We start from the raw sequence: 27,312 nt of genomic DNA on the forward strand, positions 1-27,312 counted from the left end.
AAGATGACTAGAGGGCTCTGAAACCCAATTCCATCAGGATTTTGAGAGAAGAGGAAAAAAGGAAAGACATTTGGAAGTCGCAATAGGTGTAGGTGTGACTTAGAAAAATAAGGCAGGACCATGGGGGGGGGTGGAATGGGCAAAATTATAGGCAGATAAACAAGACAGCTATCCACATAATAGTCAAGCCCGTATCCGTGACCTTAAGAGAACTACTGCAGTTTCCAACGAAGGGAATGGGGACACAGAACTGGTGTTGGGAATGATGTGGAATTGTGGAATTATACCCGTTATCTTGTAATTTTGTAAACCAATATTAAATCACTAATGAAAAAAAAAAGCCTGATGGGTTATTCATTATGGTTGAATGTGGGATGATTATTTAGTGACTTCTAATCCCCTTAGCACAGTGTCTGGTGCATTATCTAACAGTGTTTATTACTGTCATTAAATCTATCTGCTGAAGGCAAAATATGCTAGATCAATTCTGTGAGACCTTGAGTTAAATGACTGGAACATGTGGAGCCTGGCTCTCCATCTATAAAGCAGGCGTGAAATTGCTCTATTGCAATTTGTGAATACTGCAGGCAGGATTGGAAATGTGCTGTAATTTGGAAACTACCATTTCTTGACATACCAGGCTCATGGCTATCATCCACCAGGGGTAGTCACTAGCGTCTTGGGTGACATCATCCACATTTTGACAAGAAGAGTCATTTCCCTGGTACATGAAGCCCAGCTGAGCCTCCTGGACGTCGGTCCCGCTTGACTGGGGCCTCTCCGGGTACTGCTGGCCTCTAGCTGACCAAACTGTGTTCCACCGAGGCAGTGATGAATTTGCAGCCAACTTGGGTGCCAAATACGGCTCGCAGTGCCGCCCGGGGCGAAGGCATCGGCGCGTGCGCAGCTAGCACCACATTGGCCCTGGCCGCTATATTTAAGACCCGACACCCTAAAACAGCCCAGACCCGGTCGGAGCACGCCGGGAGGTGCCTCCTAGGAGAGGCGGCTGGTCTTGGAGAAACAGAAACTGCGTACTGTGTGGAAGAGGCAGCCTCTGGAGCGGAAGTTGCGTGGGTGTGGGGACCGGGCGGTGGACTCCGCCAGCTGGGCTCTCAGACCTGCACGGTGTCAGTCACCACCGGCAGAAGCCCAAGTCTCCAGGAGCACGTGACGACTCGTGGAACACAGGCGCATGCGTGCTAGACAAGGCTCCAAGAGAATGCTCCGCCCCCTCCAGTTATGGAGCAGGCGCAGGGGAATGCTGGGCGGTTGCGTCATTAGCTGCACGCCAGACAACCCCACCGGAGACGTCGCACTCTGATGGCGTCGTCATGGAAGCTAGGACTGGTGAGGGACGCGGCGGAGCAGCCAGGGTTGGACCTAGGACACCTGGGGTGTACCAGCGTTGCTCTGGCGAGAGGCGCTGAAGGAATCTCTGAGTGCGGGCAAGGAGCACAGAGGGAACCCCGGGGCAGACGCGTGGCGGGCAGCCAGGGGGCGGGAAGGGGACTCTAGGGGACAGGCAGAAAGTGCACAGTAGCGGGCTGGGGCGGGGGGCGGCGGTGGGGAGGTGTTTGGATTCCGATGTGACAGGAACAGGTCTTCCTCAGAGCGCGGCTTTTTCCCCCCAGGGACCCCTGTCAAACATCACAACTACCCGCTGCCATCTGCACCCCTGTATTCCCCAGGAGGGGAAACTGAGGCTCACAGCCAGTGGCACAATCAGAACCGGAAACCAACATTTACTTAGTTATTTAATTGTTTTTTTTTTAATTATGAAAAGAATAGTGTTTGAGAGTTACATAGGGTGTGGGGCGGAACCAGAGTACCACCCCCTCAGATATACAACTGGGGAGTCAAGGCAAGCATTCAGGTATGCAAGACCTGCACTCCACCAGTGAACACACACACACACACACACACACACACACACACACACACACTTTACAGACTGGGAGTTAAATTAATGTCCTCATATGCTTTCCCAGCAAAAGTTTAGGTCTCCCTCTAGTGGTGATAAAACTTCTGTGACTGACTGCAGAATTGTCTGGCAAAGATAATACCCATAGTACCCAGAGTATGTGGAAGCGATGCTCCTCTCCTGCTTTTCCTGTGCATGAGCATGTAAACACAAGTCACCCAATGGAGATCACTCAGTGGGGGTGATAAAAGCCTTTGGGGGTGCCCGCTGAGCTTTAGGAATAAACTCAAGGCTAGAGGTAGACGTCGTAGACTCCAGGTGACCTGACAAGCAATTACAGAACAGGGTTCAGGCCTTTCACACATTAATATATGTCGCCATTTGTTATCTTAATCATTTCCCATGTTTTCATAACTTTCCAAGGGCAAGGACCTGCCCTTTCCTTTTATTCTCCCCACTTCTGCCCTCCCAATTAGTGCATTGCTTTATATATGTGAGTCACATAAGTGGTTGTGATTAATAGGCATTCTAGAGCAAGGGCCGTGATTTCTACATTTCTTTGTCTCACACAGCATCCTGCACTATGTTGGTTTTTGCAGGACCTCAGAGTTGTTAGTGAAAATGATTAATGTATTAACTGTATATTGTGCCAATGTAATTATTTGTTTGTGGGGGGAACGGGGTACTGTGGGTTCTGACAGGAGGGAGATCTGTCTGTGACAGCACCCATAACCTTCCTGAGGGGTGTGGTGTTTAAGCCAGACCTGAAGCGGAGGAGGAACTGGACTGGGGAAGAGAGAAGAGCTGCATACAAAGATATGAGAGAAAGGGTGGGATCTATAAGATACTGAGTAAAGTACAAGGTTGCATGAGTAGCTGTGTATAGAGTACACTGCCTGAGGAACAGGCAACCAGGTTAAAAATAAGGGTAAAATGGGAGGCCCAAGATAGCCTGGGGAAGCAGTTACAGGAAGAGATAGGTACTGTGAAGTACTGGCAGGCAGAGGGAAGGACCTGGTGCCAACACTGTATTAATGAGCAAGTAGCTTTCTACGTGTAAATCTTATCAGTAGGATCATTTCACTACCCACCTGGAAATAGATTCAGTGCCCAAATGTAACTCCTGAAGAGGAGAGTAGCCTAGCCTCACTAGTCAGGTCTTCAAAGGTACACAAACATGGTGCTTAAGAGATGTGTCTCTGAGGCAGAGCTAAAAGCCAACTTCTTTTCAGGTAAATTGACATTCAGGATAACTAAACACATCCAGATCATAAACCAGAGTGCCACTTTGCCATGAGGCTGGAGCATATTGCCCAGCCCGAGAGGAGGGGCTAGCTGAATCTCTCATATCCTCAGTCTCCCTTGAAGCAGTAGAAACTATTCACAAGAGACAAAAGAGCAAAGCAGTCAAGGAACCAGAAAGGTTTGGTGGGAGTTACTTGGTTTGGGGTAGGAAGGAATTGGCAGCCTCCTCACCAAATAACATTTCGGAATTGTTATGTCTTTGAATCCTGACACTAAGTCAAATTCAAAAAGTTTAGTTTGTTATAAGTAAAAGTTTAGTTTGTTATATATAAAAAAAAAAAGTAATAGATGTTAACGAAAAATTCTGGCTGGCTGTCAAATCATGGCTCTCCCCCTCAAAGGTCTTCTGTGCTGTCCCCAGTAACATACAGTGAGGACATAGACTGCACATGCAGTGGAATTGCTTTGTGCATATTAACCAGTCACACCATTTGTTGTCAGGTGTTTCCAAACAGGATATCCGTGAACATATTTGGGACTACATGGAATCTAAGAATTTAGCTGACTTCCCCCGACCTGTACATCACCGGATCCCCAACTTCAAGGTACTGAAACATTTCTGGAGGATAATCAAATGGAAATCAGACTGCTTCTAAATGAGTGGTCGGACAATGACTGTCCTGCCTCTCAGGTGGAATCCAGTTTGGTGGACAGTGAGCAGCAGTATGACATCTGAACCACCTGACAGTTGCTTTGTGTTCAGAGATGTCCTGCATTCAGTGACTCCCTGATCACTCACACCTTCTTCCTTTCTCTCTGAGCAGGTTCTAGGTAGATGGGTCTGGCCATTAGGTGGTACTCAAATATCTATTCACTACCGAGGAAACTGTGTGCTGGCTGAAAGGATGTCACAGTGATACTCTAATTCCCTGACAGACCAACCTGCTTCCCAGCTGTTCAGAGTAGAAGACATTAGAGGTGTCAGTTTATGATAATATTAATATAAAGCAGTTTTCTTGGTAAGAACAACACAGCACAGCTCATGTCTTTACCATGCATGTCTTCTAAGAGAGAGAAAGAAGAATAAACCAGCTCTTTAGAAATATACTGACTTGTCAGACCTCAAGGACAGGCCTATATTTTTGCCATCTATCCTGCAAGTGTACACACATGGGACTTCCACTCCATTTTGGCTGGACCTGCCCTCCCCAGCCTGGCTTCTCTGATGCAAGTTCTAGCCTTTGTCCTCGTCCTTCACTGAGCTGGTTCTTTTTGCCCCCCTTTTTTTTTTTTATTGTTGTAGTTGTTGTTATTGATGTCATCGTTGTTGGATAGGACAGAGAGAAGTGAGGAGAGGAGGGGAAGACAGAGGGGGAGAGAGATAGCCACCTGCAGACCTGCTTCACCATTTGTGAAGCGACTCCCCTGTAGAGGGGGAGCTGGAGGCTCAAACCGGGATCCTTACGCCAGTCCTGTGCTTTGTGCTACCTGCACTTAACCTGCTGTGCTACCGCCCAACTCCCACTGAGCTAGTTCTGAGACTATCTCATCCCTTTGAAAAAGTTGTTGGTGTTGTTACCACTTTGTTTTCCTTTTGTGCTTGTTATCTCAAGGAAGTAAATACACATGAAATATAGGGGGAGATAAAAAGAATCAGTTTTCAAGAAGTTTATTTTTAAAGGAACCAAACTTGGAGAGGAGTGGGGGTTCCTAGTCAGCGATAATACACTATTTCTTGATTTCGGTAGTGGTCTCTCACATGGGTTCTTTTCTGGGGGTTTCATTAAGCTCTGTGGCCATGTATATTTTTCTAAAAGAAAAATAGAGTGAGGTTTGCTTTTCTATTCCTTTTCTATGGTACCTGCATCTTACATGTTTCTTTAGGTGACTCCTAGATTTTCTCACAATATAACATTTCTGTCTACCTGTGATGTTGCAGTTGCACCACAGTACTCAGGCCGCAGCTGGCCTGAAACCATGTTGTCCTCTAGGTAACATGCACTTGCATTTAAAACAGGGTGCTCCTCGTGCTGCTGAGCATTTCCCACACTTGCAGGCGTTTCAAATGGCCAGAACCATTAAAGTCAACCCCGATGCACCCCAGAAAAATGCCCGTTTCTTCGTGCTTGAAGTAAGTGCAATTCCTTCTGTTTGCCTAACTAGGGCAGTTATATGGCTTGCCAAGGCATCAAAGACCTAGATGTTTTTGCCAGAGCACAGGAAGTTAAAGTGGATCCTGATAAACCACTGGAAGGTGTTCGGCTGCTAGCACTACAGGTAATTCCATTGCCCTGAGCCAGAGTGCACGCCCCATATGATTGGTACAAAGTGCAGTCCTGTACCTAGGAGGCTACTGCCTCCAACTCCCTCTCATGCAAAATGTATTCTGAGAGATGTTTCCCCCTAACAGTTCTGAAGTCTTCATCTAGTCTAACAGCCAGTCTGAAGGCCTGAAAGTTTCTCAACTCAGAGATAAAGAGCATTTAGAATGTTAATACACCCATCAATAGAAAAAGATTCTAATACATCTATTTCCTTCTGTTACACTTGCACTGTAATTTTTGAAATTGTGTAACCTACAAGGAAGAATCCTGATAAACAAGTCTCTGAATATAGTAAATGTAAATTAAAACAGTGTTTCTCAAATATGTAAACCCATTTTCAAGGGAAAAGACAATGCCCCCAGGCATTTATAGTAAGTATAAGTCTAAACTTGGTTTAAATGTTAGTGTGCATAGTTCTGATGCAACTATAAAACCAAATTAGGCATGTTAAATACAAACAGAATTTTAATAGCAACAACACTCAAATAACCACACATTTGATATAACAACTAGTTGTGCTTGCTGAGACAAATCCTGCTATTCTGCGGACCTAGTGCTGAAGGTTGCTGCGGAGAATCTATAGGAATTTGCACTGTGTGGTGACTTGATTTTTCCACCCTTGTCCACTCAAACTTCCATGAAACCCTCCTTATGTGAGTTGCCTATCATCCTGAGTGATAATGCGTGAAATGTCGAGAAGTACCTTTACAAAGAGGAAGTAGAGAGTGTGGGACCCTACTGCTCTGGCTCCTCCAGCAGTCTCCTGTAGGAGATCATTTAGTTGCTGAGAGAACTGCCACCCACTTTGGCCCTTATGGAAGGAAGTATGATGTCTTGCCAGCTTTCTTTTCCCAGCCAGTGTATCACTTCAGTGAGCTGGTAGTAATGGCAGCAGTGAAGGCCCTGTCATGAGCAATTACAGTGTGGAGGGCACAGTTTTATCTACATTCATGTTATTTCATGTAATTTTACCAACAATCTTATATGACATTAAAGAAGCAAGGCATAAGAGGTCAGGGCCTTGACCCAGTCACACACCAATATTACAGCCATGGTTCTGACCCTTGCTGTGAGTCTTGAGCTAGTTCTGCATCTAATCTAAATATGTGAGCTTTAGGCTGTTCTGACCTGTCAGTCCCTCAGAACAAAATCAGTGGTCTTGAGATATACTTGTTAAAATAAAGTGTTGATTAAAATAAACATTCATAGACTACAATTCATTGAACAGCAAATTACATGAAAGGGTTATGCATATTTTTAGTGCAGCTCTGTGCTGCTAGTTCAAATTAAAGTATTGTATAGTGTAAAGTGATGAGAATAGAGTGGAATATTTGTGAAAATAGACCTTCATGTAGATTTGCATCTTTTTTTTTTCCTTGTCTATAGTAAATTTGAATAACAAAGTAGAAACAGCCTTATCATCCTGTCTTTTCATCCTAAAGCATATGAAAGTGAGTGGTGGCTCTAAATAAAATTTATCCTGCACATTATTTATTCTAATACATATATTTATTAATGAGAGAGAGAAAACCAGAGCATCACTTTGGCACATGTGATGGGGGATTGTGCTCGGGACCTTGTGACTTTACCCACTGCATCTCTCCCTAGACCACAGCCCATTCATTATTTATTTGTTTATTTATTTTTGCTACCAGTGTTATTTTGGAGTTCACTTCCTGCATGACCACTCCACTATTCCTAGTGATCTTTCTTTTTTCTTTTTCTTTTCCACAATAGAGACAGAAACAGGGTGAGAGGCAGGGAGACACCTACAGTACCGCTCCAACATTTATGAAGCTTCTCACTCTTCAGATGGGGACCAGGGGCTTGAACCTTGGTCCTCAGATATGGTAACGTGTGCTTTATTGGACACACTCCATACATTTAATTGAGTTTGCAGACAAGTCATTTCCTTGATGCAGCCTCCAAAAAACAAAAGTAATAACCCAATAGCAGCAACTTGCTTCTGTTCCTGAAATGTTAAAAATCGTAACAGGAAAGTTTTTGTTTGGGTGAGGGTAGGTAACAATGGTTATGCAAAGAGACTCTCATGCCTAAGTCTCCTAAGTCCCAGGTTCAATCTCCTGTACCACCATAATATCAGTACTCTGGTAAAAAAAAAAAAAAAAAAGTGTTTCAGGGTCGAGGTGGTGGCTCACCTGGTTGAGCACATATGTTACAATTCCAGCTTCAAGCCCCTTCCCTACCTACAGGGTAAAATCTTTATGAGTGGTGAAGCAGTGCTGCAGGTATCTCTTTTTCTCTATGTCCCCTTTCCCTCTTGATTTCTGACTGTCTCTATCCAGTAAATAAATAAATAAATAAATATAATTAAGAAAAAATATTGTTTATTTTGTAATCTACTGACTCTCTTTTTTTTTTTAAAGAGCAAAAAAACACTGTTGGTTCCTACACCACGACTGAGGACAGGGTTATTTAACAAGATCATACCACCCCTTGGAGCCACTAAAGACATCTTAAGAAAATGTGCCACCTCTCAGGTAAGTGCCCAAAGCAGCCTCATCTGCTGAGTGAAGAACTTTTTTTAGCATACTTCTGGTGAGTTACAATACCAAAATATACCACAAAATTTTTCACAGGCTCATGAACAGAAATGTTAAAGTATTCATCAGTTCTGTAATTAAATGAACCAAGTAGAAAAAATATGAATGCATGTACTCCCTCCATTTGTGTAACGCAGTTCCTATTTTGACTAAGTTGGCAAAGTATTAATATAATATAAATTCTCTTTTAAAAGGGTGGCGGGGGGAGTGGCGTACTAGTACTCGGGTGCCCTCTACTGTTCATCAGTGATATAATTTAGTGGCCTATAACTTCTTCCTAAAGGCCACCAGAGAAATTGAGGACACAGGAATTTCCAAAATATATTCAATTGGAAATTGCCTCACCAATTCTAGTATGTGTATGGCTACTGAAATATATGCATGTATGTGTATTTATATATGCATACACATATACAGATGGTTCCTGTTTAAGATTTAACTTAAGATTTTTCAACTTTACAATGTTGTGTAGCCAGTACTCACTTAGTAGCAACCATACTTCATATATTGAATTTCTTTCATTTTCTGGGCCAGCAGTACATAGTACAATACTCTGTGATAGCAGACAGCTTCCAGACAGGCAGTCATAAGGACAAATAGTGACTCTGATGTACTGTGTGGGGAGGGTGTTTTGGTTATGTTTTAATACCCTGCCATGTCTTCAAAGCAACCATCTGTGTCTGAGATATTCAGCACTTATAGTTTAGGTTCCATAGTAGATGAATTTGCCCAACTGTGAGAGTTCTGAGTGTGTGAGCTATGATGTTGGGTAGGCTGGGCATATGAAGTGCATTTTCTCAATGTATTGTGATTTATCAGCTTCCATTATAAGTCAAGGAAGAGCTATATGCATAGCTCCTTTTTTAAAAAAAAAAAAAACTTTAAATGGAATTGTTGAATTCTTTTTAAAATATTTATTTATTCCCTTTTGTTGCCCTTGCTGTTTTATTGTTGTAGTTATTATTGTCATCGTTGTTGGCTAGGACAGAGAGAAATGGAGAGAGGAGGGGAAGACAGAAAGGGGGAGAGAAAGATAGACACCTGCAGACCTGCTTCACTGCCTATGAAGCAACCTCCCTGCAGGCGGGGAGCCAGATTCGAACCGGGATCCTTATACCTTTCCTTGTGTTTTGCCACATGCGTTTAACCCGCTGCACAACCACCTGACTCCCATATAACTCCTTTTTTAAGGGTTTATTTCAATATTTTTATTTATTTCATAGAGAGAGAAATAAGTAGGTATGTGCCAGAGTGCCATCATGGTACATTTGGCAGCAGGGATCAAACTTGGAACCTGTGACATGCAAGTCATATATTCTATCAACTAAGTTATTTCTCTGGCTGCTATGTAGCTTTTTGTTGCTGTTGTTGTGGGCAGGGCTTCACAACTCAGCCAACTTTTTCAGATAGACAGAGGGAGACATGGGAAAACACTGAAGTGTCTCCCAATGTGGTGAGGGCCAGGCTCAAATCTGGGTCACTCACATGACAAAGCAGGTGCATTATCCAGTGGGCTCTCTCTTGCTGGCACAGTAGCTCTTATAGAAAAAAAAGATTTTTTTTTTAATTCTTGTGTAGTGAAACCAAAATGTATAAATACTAGAGTGCATGATAATGGAATGTCTTGAGTTTTATATATAAATTGGCAACTTTTTTCAGAGTCCCACAGTAGATCGAGTTTGATTCTTAGTCTATTGGGGATTAAAGATATTTCGCTTAAAAAGATTACCACTTAAGTCTAATGTCTACAAATTGAATGCCTTATTGTTATTATTGAAAACCTATCATATTAAAAAGTAGAAGTTGATGTGGCTTATAGCAATATATATGTGTGTGTATATATATATACATATATCAGTAAAATAAGATGTGTAGAAAAAAAGTTAAGAGAAAAGAAAGGTAGAAAGAAGAGGCAACCATGTTTCTGGTCAGTTATTGAAACTGTGAATTGTGTGATCCTCTGCAGTTGGCCATAGATATGACCCCTGTTTCCTGCAGCTGACAGGGTTGCAGCATAAGAGTAGTGCCTTCCCTGGGACTGAAGTCTAGGCCAGATGCACCATGGTGCTGGGATACTGATAGTGTCACTATCGACAGTATCTCAATGCTGGAGCTCTAAGTCCATGTCTCTGTTCACAGGGTGTGAAGAACTATAGCACCCCTGTGGGCTTGGATTCCAGGGTCCTTGTGGACCTAGTTGTGGTGGGGTCCGTAGCTGTTTCTGAAAAAGGTAAGTTTTTTTTTTTAATATTTATTTTATTTATTTATTCCCTTTTGTTACCCTTGTTGTTTTATTGTTGTAGTTATTATTGTTGTTGTTGTTGTTGGATAGGACAGAGAGAAATGGAGAGAGGAGGGGAAGACAGAGAGGAGGAGAGAAAGATAGACACCTGCAGACCTGCTTCACCGCCTGTGAAGCGACTCCCCTGCAGGTGGGGAGCCGGGGTTCGAACCGGGATCCTTATGCCGGTCCTTGTGCTTTGCGCCACCTGCGCTTAACCCGCTGCACTACAGCCCGACTCCCAAAAGGTAAGTTTTAAAAACAGGACCACTCCCCTTCTGCCTGCTGCCCCATCAACTCTGTTAGTTTTTCAAATATAGATGGTGAATAATTTCAGTTTTCTGGTGTGTGTGCCTGCCCTCTGAAACCACTGCACTGATCATTCATTTTAAGATTAACTCGGTTCCTCCCACTCTTAGCCCCACTCAACACCTTTATAGCACTTTCACTTATAACAGGAAAAATGAAGTTAGTAATCTTTCTTTAGGTGGTGAAAGGTTTTCCTTCTGTTCTAAAGTTAACTGGAACTGGAGTTGAATTTATTTGTATTGTATCAATAAATCATTGGTTTTGGAGAGTTTCCAGCAAATGGAAAAACATTAGATTCCAGGCCTTATTTTTATTATAAAGCAGTGCCCTCCAGACAAAACGGGGAGTCCCAGGTCTGCCTGTGAAATCAGTGCTTTGCCATGCTGGCAGGTGGGCAGGGTGAGATCATCACTGTGCGCTGTCCACCGGTCCATGAACTTAGCCCTCTGCTTCCTTCAGGACCTCCTCCCCTTCTGTACTTTCTACTGTTAGCCCAGACAGATGCTCTGCAGAAGCAGATGCTCAAGATGTACCAGGGTCAGAAGGTTCCCAGGGGGTCAGCCAGACCCACATTGTGATTTTGAGTCCCCACTGGGGAGGTGTTCTCCTTTTCTTCAAAGAGGAAGGAGAGCCTGTCCCATGACATTTATCCATAAACTCTCTCTGGTCAAAGCCAAGTTCTGCCATTAAGGGAGGTTCCAAGTAAACAGTTGCAGAGTACACACAAGTCATGTGTTCCAAATCTGAACATTGTGTTGTTAAATGTTGGCCTTTAATATATTCATCTTGTTCGAGACCCCGGGGCCCCACCTGCAGGGGAGTCGCTTCACAGGCGGTGAAGCTGGTCTGCAGGTGTCTATCTTTCTCTCCCCCTCTCTGTCTTCCCCTCCTCTCTACAATTTCTCTCTGTCCTATCCAACAATGACAACAACAATAATAACTACAACAATAAAATAAGGGCAACAAAAGGGAATAAATAAATATTTTTTAAAAAATTTAAAAAAGGGAGTCGGGCGGTAGCGCAGTGGGTTAAGTGCACATGGCGCAAAGCGCAAGGACCGGCGTGAGGATCCCAGTTCGAGCCCCCGGCTCCCCGCCTGCAAGGGAGTCACTTCACAGGCAGTGAAGCTGGTCTGCAGGTATCTTTCTCTTCCCCTCTCTGTCTTCCCCTCCTCTCTCCATTTCTCTCTGTCCTATCCAATAATGATGACATCAATAACAACAGCAGCAACAATAAAAAAAAATTTAAAGAAAGAAATGTAAAAAAAAAAAATCTTTATCTTGAATGGACTCTTCCCAGCACCTGCTTAGACTACTGTGTGAAATACCCTAGTTCTTTTTTTTTTTTTTTTTTTTTTGCTCTTTACAGCTTTATCTGTGCCATCAGGGATGAATACACATGAGCGTGCATTTCCTGTATATCTACTCTGAGCCAGGCAGTGCTTTCTGCCATATAAAGAGTGGCTAAAACAGATAGAGTGGACACTTGCTTGGTGATTAGCTAGACATCACAATAGGTACCAGTGGAGTTAGAGCAGCCACCCTCAAGCTTTGAACAGTCATCTGAGAAGAAATCTCAGGGCTAGTTCTAGCATGCTAAGTATTTTTGAGGGCAATAGAGCAGGAGAGGGCTTGGGGGCAGAAGGAGGGGTGTGTCCCTGTAGCATGGACTAGTGACATCTGGGCTGACTTTGCAGGGACTATGAGACCAGGTAACAGGATTTAGACTTTCATCTCTTAACAGTGGAGAATCTACAAGTATTTCTTCTTTTAAAATAACACTGGGAAACCCACCCTGTTTTTTTTTTTTTTAATCAGGATATATAAAGATGGAAATATTTTATAAATGTCATCACCCAGATATTCCTGATTAAAATGGCAGAAACCACCTTGCATATGTTCAGGAAACCTGAGTGATGCAAAAAGCATTGCTGTGTTCTTTTCTCTCACTCAAATACATACAGAAGGGTTTGGTGTGAGTGCAGGCCTATAGTCTCGTGTGTGGGTTGTGTGTCCCTCTATTCTGTTTTCATTTGGGGAGCAGTGGCACACAGACTCTGGATGTTGCTCCCAGGTCTGCCAGTGCAGATGGATCAGCCTTATTACATGCAGCAGCCACGACTGACATCTATCTCTGGGGCGGTTTTGACTTTTTTCTACAGACAATGCTGGAATGAGGTGTAACCTTGTAGTATAATTTGGTGTGTGTTTGAGGACCACACATGCCTGGCCTCTCTACCCACCACCCCTAATAACTGGAATCATTGATGTGATTTTTACCTGCCACATAATGTTAATTTGCCTTTTGTACTTAATTCCGAATGAAATTGAATCTATATCATGTTTACTCTTGATCTGCCTGCCTTCCATGGACCAATCATATCTTTTGATTTCTGGTTGAATTATTTTTCTCTTGAATGATCAGATCTGAATACTAGAAGGATACACAAATACATGATGGTGTGCAGAAGTGAGAACTGCTGGGGTCAGGGGCTTCCTAGAGAACGGAATATATAGACTGATCAGAAGGCATCTTACTGTTTCCTGTGTCACATGCTTTCCTCCTGCTGTTTCCTCTTCTAGCCTGTGGCAGCCTTTCCTTGCGCTTCAATTCATAAACTCATACACCAGTGCTAGTGCTACCTGCAGCCATGCCTTCCTCAAGAACTACAGCTGAATTGGGGGGGGGGGAGGGTACAGGACTTTTCAGAAGACAAGATTGTGTCACCTAAGTCATGTATCCCTGATTTGAGAATTTTTATTTTCCCTTCCAGGAAAATAGACTGAAAGTTTTGCCTGTAGCAAAGTTTGTTCTTAGATTTTTTTTTTATTTGTTCATTTTGTTGTTAGTGTTTTAAAATATTTTCCTTCATCACTTAAATATGAACTATGCTGACAGAATGCTCATATTGGTGTGAACTCTGCTTCCTTTGTGACATGCTTAAAAGGTTTGATGTTCTTTGTATTCTGTGTACCAAGTTATTCAGGAACCTTCTGCACCTTCAGTGTGTTGGGGGGCACAGTGGGGTTACTGTGGAAGGGCCAGGGGAGTTGGGTCTCATTTCCTCCTATCACTGTGACTTTATTAGACATAAAACCACTCCTGGGTGGCTCCCCAGGCCCATAGAAATGCCAATTCTCTGTGTTGTTTCTAGGCTGGAGAATTGGAAAGGGGGAAGGTTATGCTGATCTGGAATATGCCATGATGGTGTCAATGGGAGCAGTGAACCAGGGGACACCAGTGGTCACCATCGTCCACGACTGCCAGGTGCTTTCAGGGAACGGGCCTACTCCTCTCAGAAAATGAGGAGGTGGGAAGAGGCAGAAGGACAAACAAACTGATTTCTGCCTCCACTGCATGCCGTGTCGCAGGGTGGGGACTGGCCAAGGAGCTGGATCCTTTCAGTAGCTAGGCACTTCCTCTAAGCAGCTCAGTGAACACAGTCAATGCTGTGTCTCTGTCAGCCCCTGACTTGCTTCTGTTTGTCCAGGTTGTAGACATACCTGAAGTGCTCCTTGAGGATCATGACCTCACAGTGGATTATATTCTTACTCCAACAAGAGTCATTGTTACAGGATGTGAGCGCCCGAAGCCAATGGGAATCATGTGGTCTAAGGTGGGTCACTGCATGGCATTGAGGGCCCTGTGGTCAGCTCTGATCTGCAGCCTCGTGGCTTTCTTCGTTTTTGACATTCTTTGTCTGCTTGGCATGGCTGTATGTTAGAGTTACCTATGGTCTTGAGGCATTTCCCTTCTGAATCATAATTTCCAGGCATGGACCTGAACATCTACTTTGCAAGCCTGTGGTTCTGATAGCAACCTCCAGGCTTCCTGCTAAAAGATCCCTGGCTATAGACAGGACATGACCATTTCCATTTGCCTACTGACTGTCATTTATGAGAGCTATACCACCCCAGGCAACATTATGGTCCATCTTTTCCCTTTTTCCTTTTGTTTTTAAAAAAAAATTCTCACAGTAACCCAGATCTTCAAACAGAACTAAAGTGAATAGGAGGCAGTACCCAAACCCTTTATAAACTGTGTCTTTGTGACATTAATCTTATGTGCCATACTGTCAAGTGATGCATTTATTACAGATTATCTGCTATAGGAGTTTGGCCTCAGAAGGCAAGTCTGTAGATTATGGTACTGTCAGTCAGACCACACCATAATGACTGAGAGAATGTCAGTCAGACAGGAAGATGTGCTTCCTTTGGATTTATACTCGAGCTTCAATAAGTGCGTTTGTCCTTGTCTCCTATTCTCTCAACCTGGGTCACTTGGAGTTGGAAAATGGCAAGGGAAATGCATGGCACCCACTGGGGAATGAATGCTGAAGCAAGACATGCTTTCTCCAGAAATAGTTATCCATTTAGATAGAGACTGACGTATATTTAGGTACAACGTAGTCTCTTAAAAGGCTAGTCTTGCAGTGTAAATGCCTGCAGCATTTTAAAAGAACATTCAGGGGAGTTGGGTGGTAGCACAGTGGGTTAAGCACATGTGGCAGAAAGTGCAAGGACTGGCGTAAGGATCCCAGTTCAAGCCCCCGGATCCCCACCTGCAGGGGAGTCCCTTCACAAGCGGTGAAGCAGGTCTGCAGGTGTCTTTCTCTCCCCCTCTGTCTTCCCCTCCTCTCTCCATTTCTCTCTGTCCTATCCAACAACAGTGACATCAATAACAACAACAATAATAACTACAACAATAAAACAACAAGGGCAACAAAAGGGAATAAATACATAAAATTTTAAAAAATTATATATATATGTAAAAGAACATTCAGGGAGTCGGGCAGTAGCGCAGTAGGTTAAGTGCATGTTGTGCAAAGCACAGAACAGGTGGTTCAAGCCCCAGGCTCCCCACCTGCAGGGGAGTCACTTCACAGGTGGTAAAGCAGGTCTGCAGGTGTCTGTCTTTCTCTCCTCCTCTCTGACCTCTCCGACAACGACATCAATAACAACAATATATAACAAAATATATATATATAACAACAATAGTAACTACAACAATAAAACAACAAGGGCAACAAAAGGAAAAATAAATATTAAAAAAAAAGGACATTTATTAGTGTGAGAAAATACTACCTTGAGATATGGATGACACCTATGGAAGACAAGACATTTTATTGGCTTGTACTCTTAAAAAAAAAAGTTGTGCTTATTTATCAGCAATAGAGAGAGAATACAACCCAGAGCATCACTCACTCTGGAACATGTGTTTCCAGGGATTGAATGCAGGACCTCAGTCTTGTAAGTCTAATGCTCTAGCCATTGCTTCACTTCCTGGGCCATGGTTTTGTACTATTAAGCATGTTTATTCCAAATATGATTTCTCCTTTACCATTAGGAAAGATATAAAAGTGTTTCATCAATGATTGATAAGCCTTCATCTCATAGGAGAGAACTCAACATTTGTGTGGAGCTTGTATTTCACATTAGAAATACTTTTGGATTTTCTCAGACAGGTTCAGCCTTTTAGAACTAGAGGGATTTTGAAGATGATCCCCACCCATCTCTTTGTCTTCTGTTCAGTAAAATGAGAGGCAGGGAAAAAAGCAACTCACCCAAAATTGTAAAGCTGCACTGGAACACAAGTGAGACTGGAGGGAGTGGGGTGGTGGCACACCTGGTTGAGTGCTCATGTCACCATGTGCAGGTACCTGAGCTCAGCCCCCCCCCCCCAAGAGAAGCTTCACAAGCAGTGAAGCAGGGTTGCAGGTGTCTCTGTCTCTCTCCCTCTTTATCTCCCCTCCCCTCTCAATTTTTGTGTCTTACCAAATAAAATATAGACAGGGAATGAGTCTGCTGAAAGAGGTGGATTCATTGTGCAGTCACTGAGACCCAGCAATAACCCTGGTGGCAAAAAAATAAAAAAAGTAAATGACATTGGTAAAGGTGTCTCTTGGGGATTGGCAAGAGATGCCTTGGGAGTCAGTTTTTAATTTTTATTGGACTTATTCAGATCTCTAGGGGGGTGAACTTTTTAATTGACTAAAGAATATATACTTTGAAGTGACTAGTATCTGTATGTATTAGTGAAGAGTGATTGTAGCATGTAAAAGAACATCACATTTGCTCTGTGCTATTTTCTTTTTCAGTGGGATGATTAGTTGCAGAAGGGTAGAATTTTTTTATGTTTGATTAACAAGCAGAACCTTTCATTTCACATGGCAAATGAACAAAATGCAATAAATGTTCCTAATTGCTAGCCAGGAAAAACAGTGTAGCTGACAGAGGCCTTTCTGTCAGCTGGGCTGAGATCAGCCCAAGCTGTTCCACAAAGAAACAGAGATTGCAAACATCTTGGAAAGTGGCAGAAGCCACCTTAAAGTCCGGGACACTCTTCTATCTAGTACCTGTGGGAGGCTGGGGGTTGGGGGGAAGTAAAAGAGTGAGCTGAAATTCTCTTTGCTTTATGTTGCCTTATCCTTACTGCTCTTGATACAGCATTTTTTCATAAACATTGTCCACTCATAGATCTCCACTTCTAAAGGTCCTTTGCATATGCCCCTGTGGTGGTTAGTTCATAATGTGTGGCTAAAGCATCCTCAGTGTCCAGCTGATTACAGTTTGTATGTATGCCAGCACCGATAAAGTAACTCCCTGTGATGTGTACAGAAGAATGCACTTTTCCCTCTCACATCATGTTTCAAGTGGATTGCTGGTGTTCAAGGATGGAGCTTTGCCCCATGGGTCATGCTTCCTGAGCACACTCTCTTCTAATGAGGGAGCCCTGTGGCTTCAGTGGGCAACAGCATGAGAGTTAAAATACTTCCAGGGTGCTACACTGGCTGGGACGGTTTTGAGTGGGTCCTGGAAGCTCCTAGTTTACCAGGAGATGCTCAGAGCTGAGTAACATTTAGTTCTGACATACCTGAAGTCACACGTTTACTTTGATTGTAATTGCTACTTTGAATGTGATCATACTTTCTAAATACTACATAACTTTTTTAAATACTTATTTTCCCTTTTGTTGCTGTTAATTGTTTTCTATTGTTGTTGTCGTTATTAGATAGGACAGAGAGAAATGGAGAGAGGAGGGGGAGACATAAAGGGGGAGAAAGAGACACCTGCAGACCTGCTTCACTGCTTGTGAAGCGACTCCCCTGCAGGTGGGGAGCCGAGGGCTCGAACCAGGATCCTTACGCCAGTCCTTAAGTGCTTTGTGCCACCTGCGCTTTACCCACTGTGCTACCGCCTGACTCTCAATACTACGTAACTTTTAAAAAATTGATTAATTTTTTTCCCAACATGAGAGAATCAGGTCATCATCACTCACTGGCACATATGATGTCAGGGATTGAATGCAGGACCTCATGCCTCTAAGCAGGACCATTATAAATCTGTCATTAAATAATCTGAAAGAACACAAAGGATGCAACACTACTTCACCTCTAGGGGAACTCCCCCCACACACAGGTAGGGACTGACAGCTTGAACCTTGATCCTTGTTCTTGATGACATGTGAGCTCAGCTGGGTGAACCCGGCCCAGCTCCCCAGTGTATGGTTTACATATATGTCCATCATGAACACCTAGTAACAAGAAACCAATATTTATTTCACTTGACTACCAATTAGCCTACAGTGTTGTGTAGAATGGAAAAAATTTTAAAAAGTAATAAAATTAAATCTAATTTTTAAAAAATATATATTTATTTATTTATTTTACTCCCTTTTGTTGCCCTTGTTGTTTTATTGTTGTAGTTATTATTGATGTCACCGTTGTTGGATAGAACAGAGAGAAATCGAGAGAAGAGGGGAAGATGGGGAGAGAAAGACAGACACCTGCAAACCTGCTTCACCGCCTGTGAAGCGACTCCCCTGCAGGTGGGGAGCTGGGGGCTTAAACCGAGATCCTTACAGTCAGTCCTTGTGCTTTGAGCCACGTGTGCTTAACCCGCTGCGCTACCACCCGACTTCCTAAATCTAATTTTTATTGATGTTCTTAATAGAATAATTTTTATTACCTGCAAAAGCAGATTCAATGCTAGTGGTAGTATGCCAGACCCTCAGGCCTGAGATCCCAGGGGTCCCAGGTACAATCCGTTTGACCATCAAATGCCAGAGCTGAGTACTGAAGTGATATGGGGGTATTTCTGTCTCTCTCTCATGTGAATAATTCTTTTTTAAAATTTATTTATTATTCCCTTTTGTTGCCCTTGTTGTTTTATTATTGTAGTTACAATTGATGTTGTCATTGTTGGGTAGGACAGAGAGAAATGGAGAGAGGAGGGGAAGACAGAGAGGGGGAGAGAAAGATAGACACACCTGCAGACCTGCTTTACCACCTGTGAAGCGACTCCCCTGCAGGTGGGGAGCCGGGGGCTCGAACCAGGATCCTTATGCCGGTCCTTGCACTTTGCGCCACCTGCACTTAACCCACTGCGCTACCGCCCAACTCCCGTGAATAATTCTTAAAAAAAAAAAAAAGTTGTGGCTGGGTGATGGTGCACCTGGTTGAGTGCACATGTTACAGTGCTCAAGGACCTGAATTCGAGCCCCCAGTCCCCACCTGCAGGAGGAAAGCTTTGCAAGTGGTGAAGCAGGGCTGCAGGGGTCTCTCTCTCTCTCCCTCTCTATCTCCTCTACCCTCTCAATTTCTGGCTGTCTCTATCCAGTAAATAAAGATTTTAAAAAGTTCACTTTGGGTGGGACATAAAACTGTGGGGTGAGGGGGTCTGGCGGTGGTGCAGCGGGTTAAGCGCGCGTGGCACAAAAACTGGTGGAAGAATCCTGGTTCGAGCCCCCGGCTCCCCACCTGCAAGGGAGTCGCTTCACAGGCGGTGAAGCAGGTCTGCAGGTGTCTATCATTCTCTCCCCCTCTCTGTCTTCCCCTCCTCTCTCCATTTCTCTCCTATCCAACAACAACGACATCAGTAACCACAACAACGTTAAACGACAAGGGCAACAAAAGGGAAAATAAAAAAGAAAAACCTGTGGGGTGGGCACAGTGTGGAACCTATACCGTAGCAATCTTGTAAACCATTATTAAATCACTGATAAAATCAATTTTAAAAATGGGGGGGAGAGGCATACTGGGGGCCCGGTAAAATAGCTCACTTGGATAATGTATTGCTTTGCTATGTGTGTGACTCAGGTTCCAGCCTGGCTCCCATAGCATTGAAGGAAGCTTCAGTGCTGTGGTTTCTACCTCTCTACCTGTCTGCCTCTCTGTCTCTGTTAAAAAGAAAAAACGCATAATGGGAGTGGGAGAGGAAATGAGCTATCTGAATTTGGGAGAGTTCTTTGAAATTCTCAGACCCAGAACCTCTAAGGCACTTACTGGCCTGTGAGTTTAGTCACCTTCAGGTGAGTTAATTCAAAAGAATTGCAGAGAGTTAAGTGTGTGTATGGTGGTGGTGGTGGGGTTTGTTCCTTTGACTAGAAAAGAACCATCAAGGACTGTGGCTGTCTCCATGTTGTCACTGTCATTTTTTATGCTTTTTGATTCGCATCCTTATAATAGGCAGCCTTAGAAGGAGTGGGGTCTTTCTATGGGTGTACAGACAGTGTTCAGTCAGAGTGACCGTGATGGGAGAAAAGGCCATGCTGAGGCAGAGTGCTGTCTTCTTAGTATTGGAGGTAAGACAAGCTGTTACATAAATGAGGATTAAGCTTATAGGGCTAGGAGAAAGTACTTGACTGTTTCAGACATTTGTGTGTCTTTAAATCATGCTGGGATTCATTGGTTCTTATCCTGGAGCTTGTGCACTTCTGGTGGTATGGAAGTCTATGAAGACTTTGGGAAATTGTACACATCAGTGTCAATAAGACATTTTATTTTGTTTTTGAGTGGCCTTATGACATCTCATATCATGAATATATATTTTCTTTTTAAATTTGTGGTTAATCGTGGGTTCCACACTGCACCCACCACCAAAGTTCTGTGTCCCCAGATTTCCCTCCCACTTACCAAGGGTAACCGCCATAGTTCTCATGTAGTCTTAAAAACTCTTAGCTCCTTCATTCCTTTCTTTTTTCTTTCCTTTCTTTTTTTTCCAAGTTTTTTTTTTTTTACCAGTTCTCTAACCATTGGAGGTTGCATTTCATCTCTTTATTTTACCAAGCATAATCACCTCTAGTTCCATCCCTTTTGTCCCAAATATACAATATTGTCTTTTTTATTGCAGTATAGTATTCCATGGAGCATATATTCCATAACTTCTTTATCCAGTGTCCAGTGATCTGTCAATAGGAATTTAGGCTGCTTCTACTCTTTAGCTATTGTGAATAATGCAGCTGTGAACACAGGGGTGCACATTAGTGTTTGTATAAACACTTTGGATAAATGTCTGGGAGTGGTATACAGCAAGACATTTTAGGGAGGGAGCCTCAAGAGGGCCCAGAACCTTGCCAGAACCCTTGCTCTGGATTACCCTTGCTCTGGATTACCTAGAACAGGCTAGCACTGGAGACTGGTACACAATTTGTAACAGCCAAAACCTGGAAGCAACCTAGGTGTCCCAATAACAGATGAGTAGCTAAGAATATTGTGGTAAAGATACACAATGGAATATTACTCATCTATTAAGAATAAGGAATTCACCTTCTTCACCTAATCTTGAATGGAGCATGAAGGAATCATGTTAAGTGAGATAAGCCAGAAAGAGAAGGATGAATGGGATGACCTCACTCATGGAAAGAAGCTGAGAAATAGGGGGCTGGGCAGTAGCGCAGTGGATTAAGTGTACATGCCATGAAGTGCAAGGACCATCAGGAGGATCCCAGTTCGAGCCCCCGGCTCCCCACCTGCAGGGGAGTTGCTTCACAAGCGGTGAAGCAGGTCTGAAGGTGTCTATCTTTCTCTCCCCCTCTCTCTCTTCCCCTCCTCTCTCCATTTCTCTCTGTCCTATACAACAACAACAATAATAACAACAACAATGATAAGCAACAAGGGCAACAAAAGGGGAGGGAAGAAGTTGAGAAATAAGAACAGAAGGGGAAATACAAAATAGAACTTAGATTGGGTTTGGTATATTTCACCAAAGTAAAAGACTGGGTAGGGAGGGGTGGCTTTCAGGTCCTAGTGCACGTTTTTATGGTGGAGGAGGACCTATCCTGGGGGTGAGAGTGTTTGTAGAAAACTGAGAAGTTTCACACATGTACCAACAACTATATTTGCTATAAACCATTAATTTCCCCCAGTTAAAAAAATTATATATAGTGGGGATCTAGTGGCCTAGACACAAGGCACTGTGGATGAAGCACTGAGCTCCCAAACTTGAGGTCCTGAGTTAGATTACCAGCACTCTAGTATTGGAGTGATACTCTAGTTCTATACTTCCCAACCCTTTCTCATCAGCAAATAAGTGAATCTTAGGGGATAAAAAAATGCCCTGGGCTGTGGCACAGTGGCTACAAGCATGAGGTCTTGAATTCAGCCCCTGGCATTGCATGTTATCAGTGATGCTTGGTTCTCTCTCTTTCCTATCAAAATTAAACTTAAATAATTTTTTTTCTTCCAGGGTTATTGCTAGGGCCCAGTGCTGGCGCTATGAATCCACCACTCCTGGTGGCTCCCCCCCCCCATTTTATTTGATAAGACAGAAAGAAATGGAGAGAGGAGGGGGAGATAGAGAGGGAGAGAGAAAGATAGACAGCTTCAGACCTGCTTCACCGCTTGTGCAGGTGGGGAGCAGGGACTCGGACCTGGGTCCTTACACATAGCACTACGTGAGCTTAACTGGTGTACCACCACTCAGCCCCATAAATAACTAATTACTAAATAAGTAAATCTTTAAAAAGTGATAATGGGGGGAGGGTCCCCACTTCCCTCAGATCTTAGTAGACCATTCGGCATGTAGTCCATCAGTGCAACATGCTAATGATGGAGCCATCTTCTGCGAGTCCTCATGGTGGAGGCTCCTGTAACTCACCATTTCTTTTCTCTCGTGACTAAGTTGCAGTCCCCTTTGACACCCCAAGAACAGCTGGAACTGCTTTACATTTCAGATTAGCTGGGAGATGTTGGAGAAGATCCCAGTACTCAGAAACCTCCGCTCCCAAGAGAAGCAAGCTGGGAAAGATGTCACCCTTCAAGATGAGCACTGGCGTCCTCCAGAGAGCCGCAGCCAGCAGCAAGTTCTCTTGAGTCCGGTCAGGAGATCCCTGGATGTAGTGCGGCTGGAAAAGGGCCCTATACAAGACAAGGATGTGCCCGCTAACTCCGAGGCTCCACTGGGCACCTCTGTGTATGTGGGGAATCTGCCCCGAGAGACACGTGTGAGTGAGCTGAAGAGAGCCCTCAGGGAGCTTGGTGCCACACCAACCCGGCTCACCTGGCAGGGCCCACAGGGCAGGGCTTTCCTGCACTATCCAGACCCTGCCTTGGCCCAGCAGGCCATCGCCTGTCTGCAGGGATTACACCTGGGTGGCAATACTGTGAGGGTGGCACTGGCCAGGCAGCAGAGGTAGTCAAGGGCTGATGACCGGGTGAGCAGAAATGAATCAGTTTCCAGAATTTGTGATCTACGAGAGCATCTGTTGGGGAAACCAGCTCTTCCTCAGCCACCTGAAGTCCCATGTCAAGCTTGGCATGATGCCAGCCTTCCTTGGATTGTTCATGACAGGTTCTATGAACCCTCATATAAGGAAGGTTCCTAAATTTCTGTCACTGCAGCTAAAATAACCCAAATATATTGATACATGGATTATCTGTAGATAATTTATATTTCTTGAAAAATGGTGGTCCAGGAGGTGGTACAGTGGATACATTGGATACATTGGACTCTAAAGTACATGGTCCCAAATTCAATCCCTGGCAGCACAGATACCACAGCGATGTCTGGTTCTTCCTCTCTCCCCTCCTATCTTTCTCATGAATAAATAAATAAAATCTTTTTTAAAAAGAAAGAAAGAAAAATGAACTAGTATTGAGAAAGCTAAAGACCAAGTGGCTGAAACACATGCTCCCTACAAGTAAGACCCTGTTTGCCTCTCATTCCTCATCCTGTGCTGGCCAGTTTTTCTTTGGCTTCCCACAAGAGTCATGCTACCAGCAAGTGGTCAGTACCCAGTGTTTGGGTCCTGAGGCTTTTGAGCACAAGTTTACATCATCATTGTACAATTCACATACTGACAAGAAGGGACAATAGTGGAAACTGGCTGCTTGACAAGGTGCTGAGAATACATGGGTCCCCTTTCAGTGGAGCCATGGAGGTCGATGAATCTGTTACGGGTGTTTCCAAAGTGATGGTATGACTTGACCAGTAGATAGGGAGGAGACTGGTGCTGAATTTGCAGCTCTATACTTTCAAGAAAGTTACCTTAATTCCATAACAGTGAGTCCTGGGGACCCAGGATGACAACATTTCACTGTCTTCCCTGCTCATAGTGTTTTGTGGACAAGTCATACAGCCTGACCAGATTTTAGCTTCCTCACTTTTAGAACAGAAGAGCTGTGCTCATTGGTTCCTAAGGTCTTAACAGTTCTGATAGTGTTTTTCTTGAAACTCACTCCTCATTTTCCTTTATATGTATTTTTTTCTGTCTATGAAAGAGAGTTTACATTATTCTGGGTTTTTTGGACTATCAGAGGCATAAAGGGACATCATTCATCACCTTGCTTTTCAGCAGTCTCGATACTGCTCCTTATTTACTTCCACTCTTTCCTAGTTTTAAACTAGCTGGGATCAACAGCATGTGCTTGAGAAGCAAACAACTATGGCCAGGATTATCACTTCTGCCACTAATTGCTGAGGTGTGAGTGGCAGTTATGTAATCACTGGACTGTTCCTCTATAAATAAATTCTAGCAATGTCTGCTCTGTTCTTTTAAGAAATTCGAGATAATTGTTAACATGTTTCTTTAGAAAAAGTCATGCCAGTTTTTTGCCCTTCTCTGTTCTGATCTCAAAATTCACAGGAAATCATGAACTCAATAAGTCAAAGCCTTAGAAGTTAAAGACAATGTTCTCAAAAGAGAGCCGACTTGGGGGGGGGGGAAAGCTGGAGTAGATCGATCTGAGTAGAAGAGACAAATGTTAAAACATTAAGCTATGTGTGGTCTGGGAGGTGGCGCAGTGGCTAAAGCATTGGACTCTCAAGCATTAGGTCCTGAATTCGATCCCTGGCAGCACATGTACCAGAGTGATGTCTGGTCTTTCTCTCTCTCCTCCTATCTTTCTCATAAATAAATAAAATCTTTTTTAAAAACATTAAGCTATGTGGTTATAACAGTATCCTAGTGTGAAGAGAGAAGAAAATGGTAGTCAGCCAGACAATGAAAAACCAGGAGAATAGACTATGGTACCTGCTGCCAACTTGGAAGGCAGGACCATGCCAATGAGACCACTGTGGTGGTCAGAGATAACTCCACTTATGGCAGAAGGTGTCAGGCAGGGACTTCTAGAATGGAGACCCATATTCATGGTACCTGCTCTACTCGCTACTCACATCTATAAATGTGAGCACCATAAAGAATCACAGTTGACCCCACCAATGTGTCCTGGACTCAGCTTCCCCAGAGACACACCTTACTAGGGAAAGAGAGAGGCAGACTGGGAGTATGGACCGACCAGTCAACGCCCATGTTCAGCGGGGAAGCAATTACAGAAGCCAGACCTTCTACCTTCTGCAACCCTCAACGACCCTGGGTCCATGCTCCCAGAGGGCTAGAGAATGGGAAAGCTATCATGGGAGGGGGTGGGTTATGGAGATTGGGTGGTGGGAATTGTGTGGAGTTGTACCCCTCCTACCTTATGTTTTTGTTCATTAATCCTTTCTTAAATAAAAAATAAAAAAAAATTTTAAAAAAAAGAATCACAATTCAGGAATCTTTTTGGGGATGAATATTTACATCTCCAACAAGATCTGACCCTTGTGGAAATGTCAAAACAGTATTTGGTGATTAGAAGGTCATGCCAATAGAGCTTTTCATGGAACTTGATAAGATGGATGGAAAGTTCTCAAGAGTAGTCAAAAGATAAAAAGCAGAATTTGCCCTTCTGGATATCAAAGTCTGCTTTCTAGCTTCAATACTTAAGAGCAGAGTAATCCCTGTGAATCCTTACATCAGTGGAACACAGACATTGTAAAGCATGTGGCAATCTAGAACATTAAGGAGGGGCCCGAGATATAGCTCTCTGGGTAGAGTACATTCCTCCTATATATACATGACCCAGGTTTGAATCCACACACCATATGGGAGGTGCTATGACACTAGAAGAAGCTTTGGTGCTATTGTGTCTTTATCTGAATGAAAAAGGTGGCCCAGAGCGATAAAATCACTCGTGGGGGCCAGGTAGTGGTGAATCTGGTTAAGCGCACACATTACAGTGCACAAGGACTCAGGTTCAAGCCCCTGATCCTCACCTGCAGAGGGAAAACTTCATGAGTGGTGAAGCAATGCTGCATGTGGTTTCTCTGTCTTTCCCTATCTATCTCCCCCATCCATCGCAATTTCTCTTGCCTCTACCCAATAATAAATAAATAAAAATATAAAAAATAAAGTGAATATTCTTTTTTTTAAAAAAGTACTCATGTAAGACCTGGCTCTGCAGAAAAAAAAAATCTACTGATTATCATTTCTAAATCCACCACACACAAATTAATTCCAGGCCAATGATGTACATAAAAGAAATGTGAAAGAACTTGGAGATACTATAAAAGATCAATTTATAATGTCAGGCTGGGAAAGAACTTTGTGATCAAGATGAATTGGAGAAATTTATTTCTTTGTTCCTCTTAAAATATGTGCTTTTGCTTGGAATCCAGTTGAGCTGCCCACAGTGAACTAGCTAAAGATTACTTCAAATGGGGGTTGGGCTATAGTGCAGTGGGTTAAGTGCACATGGCGTGAAACTCCGTATGGACCAGCATAAGGACCAGCATAAGGATCTCAGTTTGAGCCCCCAGCTCCCCACCTGCCAGGGGGTCGCTTCACAAGGGGTGAAGCAGGTCTGCTGGTGTCTATCTTTCTCCCCCTCTGTCTTTCCCTCCTTTCTTGATTTCTCTCTGTCCTATCCAGCAACAATGACATCAATAACAACAATAATAATAACCACAATAATGATGAAAACAACAAGGGCAACAAAAAGGAAATAAATAAAATATTTTTTTAAAAAGAATACTTCAAATAGCAGAGCTAACTAGTTCTTGTAGCACCATCATTTGTAACACTACCAAACGTAACAAATAAAGCCTCTCAACACCAGCTATATGGAACTATTGCCAGCTGGTCTAGCTGTTCTTCAAGCTTCAGTTGATTGACATCACAGCACCCTACTCCTTCCTCTCCCACTCCTGTCCATGCCATACTTCTGCTAAACAGGGTGAGAGCCAAGTTTTAACATCTGGGAAAGAATTTTCATCTTTCCTAGCATTCAGTCTCATCCACCTTCATTCCACAGGTGCTTCCTAAATGTCACCACACTCACTGCCCAATAAGCCAGCTGACTAAGGCAGCTACAGGGACCCTGTGTTTTTACAGCTGGGCCTGGGAGTCCACCTGCATGAATGCAACTAGGGCCAGGTGATCTTCTGAGGCATGAGGTTTCCGTCTTTTGGCCAGAGTGACAAACCTCAGGGTCCTTTTCATTCACCTCTTCTGATCTTTCTGGGAAACATACCATGTGTCGTCATATACCCAGACCTTCAGGAAGCATCGGACTTGCCAGTGGATCAATTGCCAAGATTGTGATCGAATCTGGTCTGTGTCCCAAATAC

At 43.5% G+C, this 27,312-nt stretch overlaps 1 protein-coding gene across 7 annotated transcripts; it reads left to right on the forward strand.

Moving 5' to 3' along the window:
- Nucleotides 1-817: 817 nt before the first annotated feature.
- On the forward strand, nt 818-24,583 carry MTHFSD (methenyltetrahydrofolate synthetase domain containing). Of its 7 annotated transcripts, none has more exons than XM_060185049.1 (8): nt 818-1,350; nt 3,671-3,774; nt 5,187-5,300; nt 7,881-7,994; nt 10,197-10,287; nt 13,803-13,915; nt 14,139-14,264; nt 22,601-24,583. In XM_060185049.1, exons 1-8 carry the CDS (start codon nt 1,335-1,337, stop codon nt 23,060-23,062), a joined length of 1,140 nt encoding a protein of 379 aa, XP_060041032.1. In that variant the 5' UTR covers nt 818-1,334; the 3' UTR covers nt 23,063-24,583. The 7 variants fall into 7 exon arrangements, with proteins under 7 accessions (XP_060041032.1, XP_007531558.3, XP_060041037.1 ...); XM_007531496.3 differs by lacking the exon at nt 5,187-5,300 and adding an exon at nt 5,333-5,446 and having other exon boundaries at nt 834-1,350; XM_060185054.1 differs by having other exon boundaries at nt 1,348-1,448.
- Nucleotides 24,584-27,312: the final 2,729 nt, after the last annotated feature.

This window comes from Erinaceus europaeus, chromosome 2, assembly GCF_950295315.1.
Source record: "Erinaceus europaeus chromosome 2, mEriEur2.1, whole genome shotgun sequence".
NCBI classification, from domain to species: Eukaryota; Metazoa; Chordata; class Mammalia; order Eulipotyphla; family Erinaceidae; genus Erinaceus; species Erinaceus europaeus.

Bases quoted from the DNA above. Each gene is read 5' to 3' on its own strand.
- MTHFSD (XM_060185049.1), top strand. The intron at 7,995-10,196 runs GTAAGTGCCCAA...CTCTGTTCACAG, and splicing joins GAAAATGTGCCACCTCTCAG to GGTGTGAAGAACTATAGCAC. The intron at 14,265-22,600 runs GTGGGTCACTGC...TTTACATTTCAG, and splicing joins TGGGAATCATGTGGTCTAAG to ATTAGCTGGGAGATGTTGGA.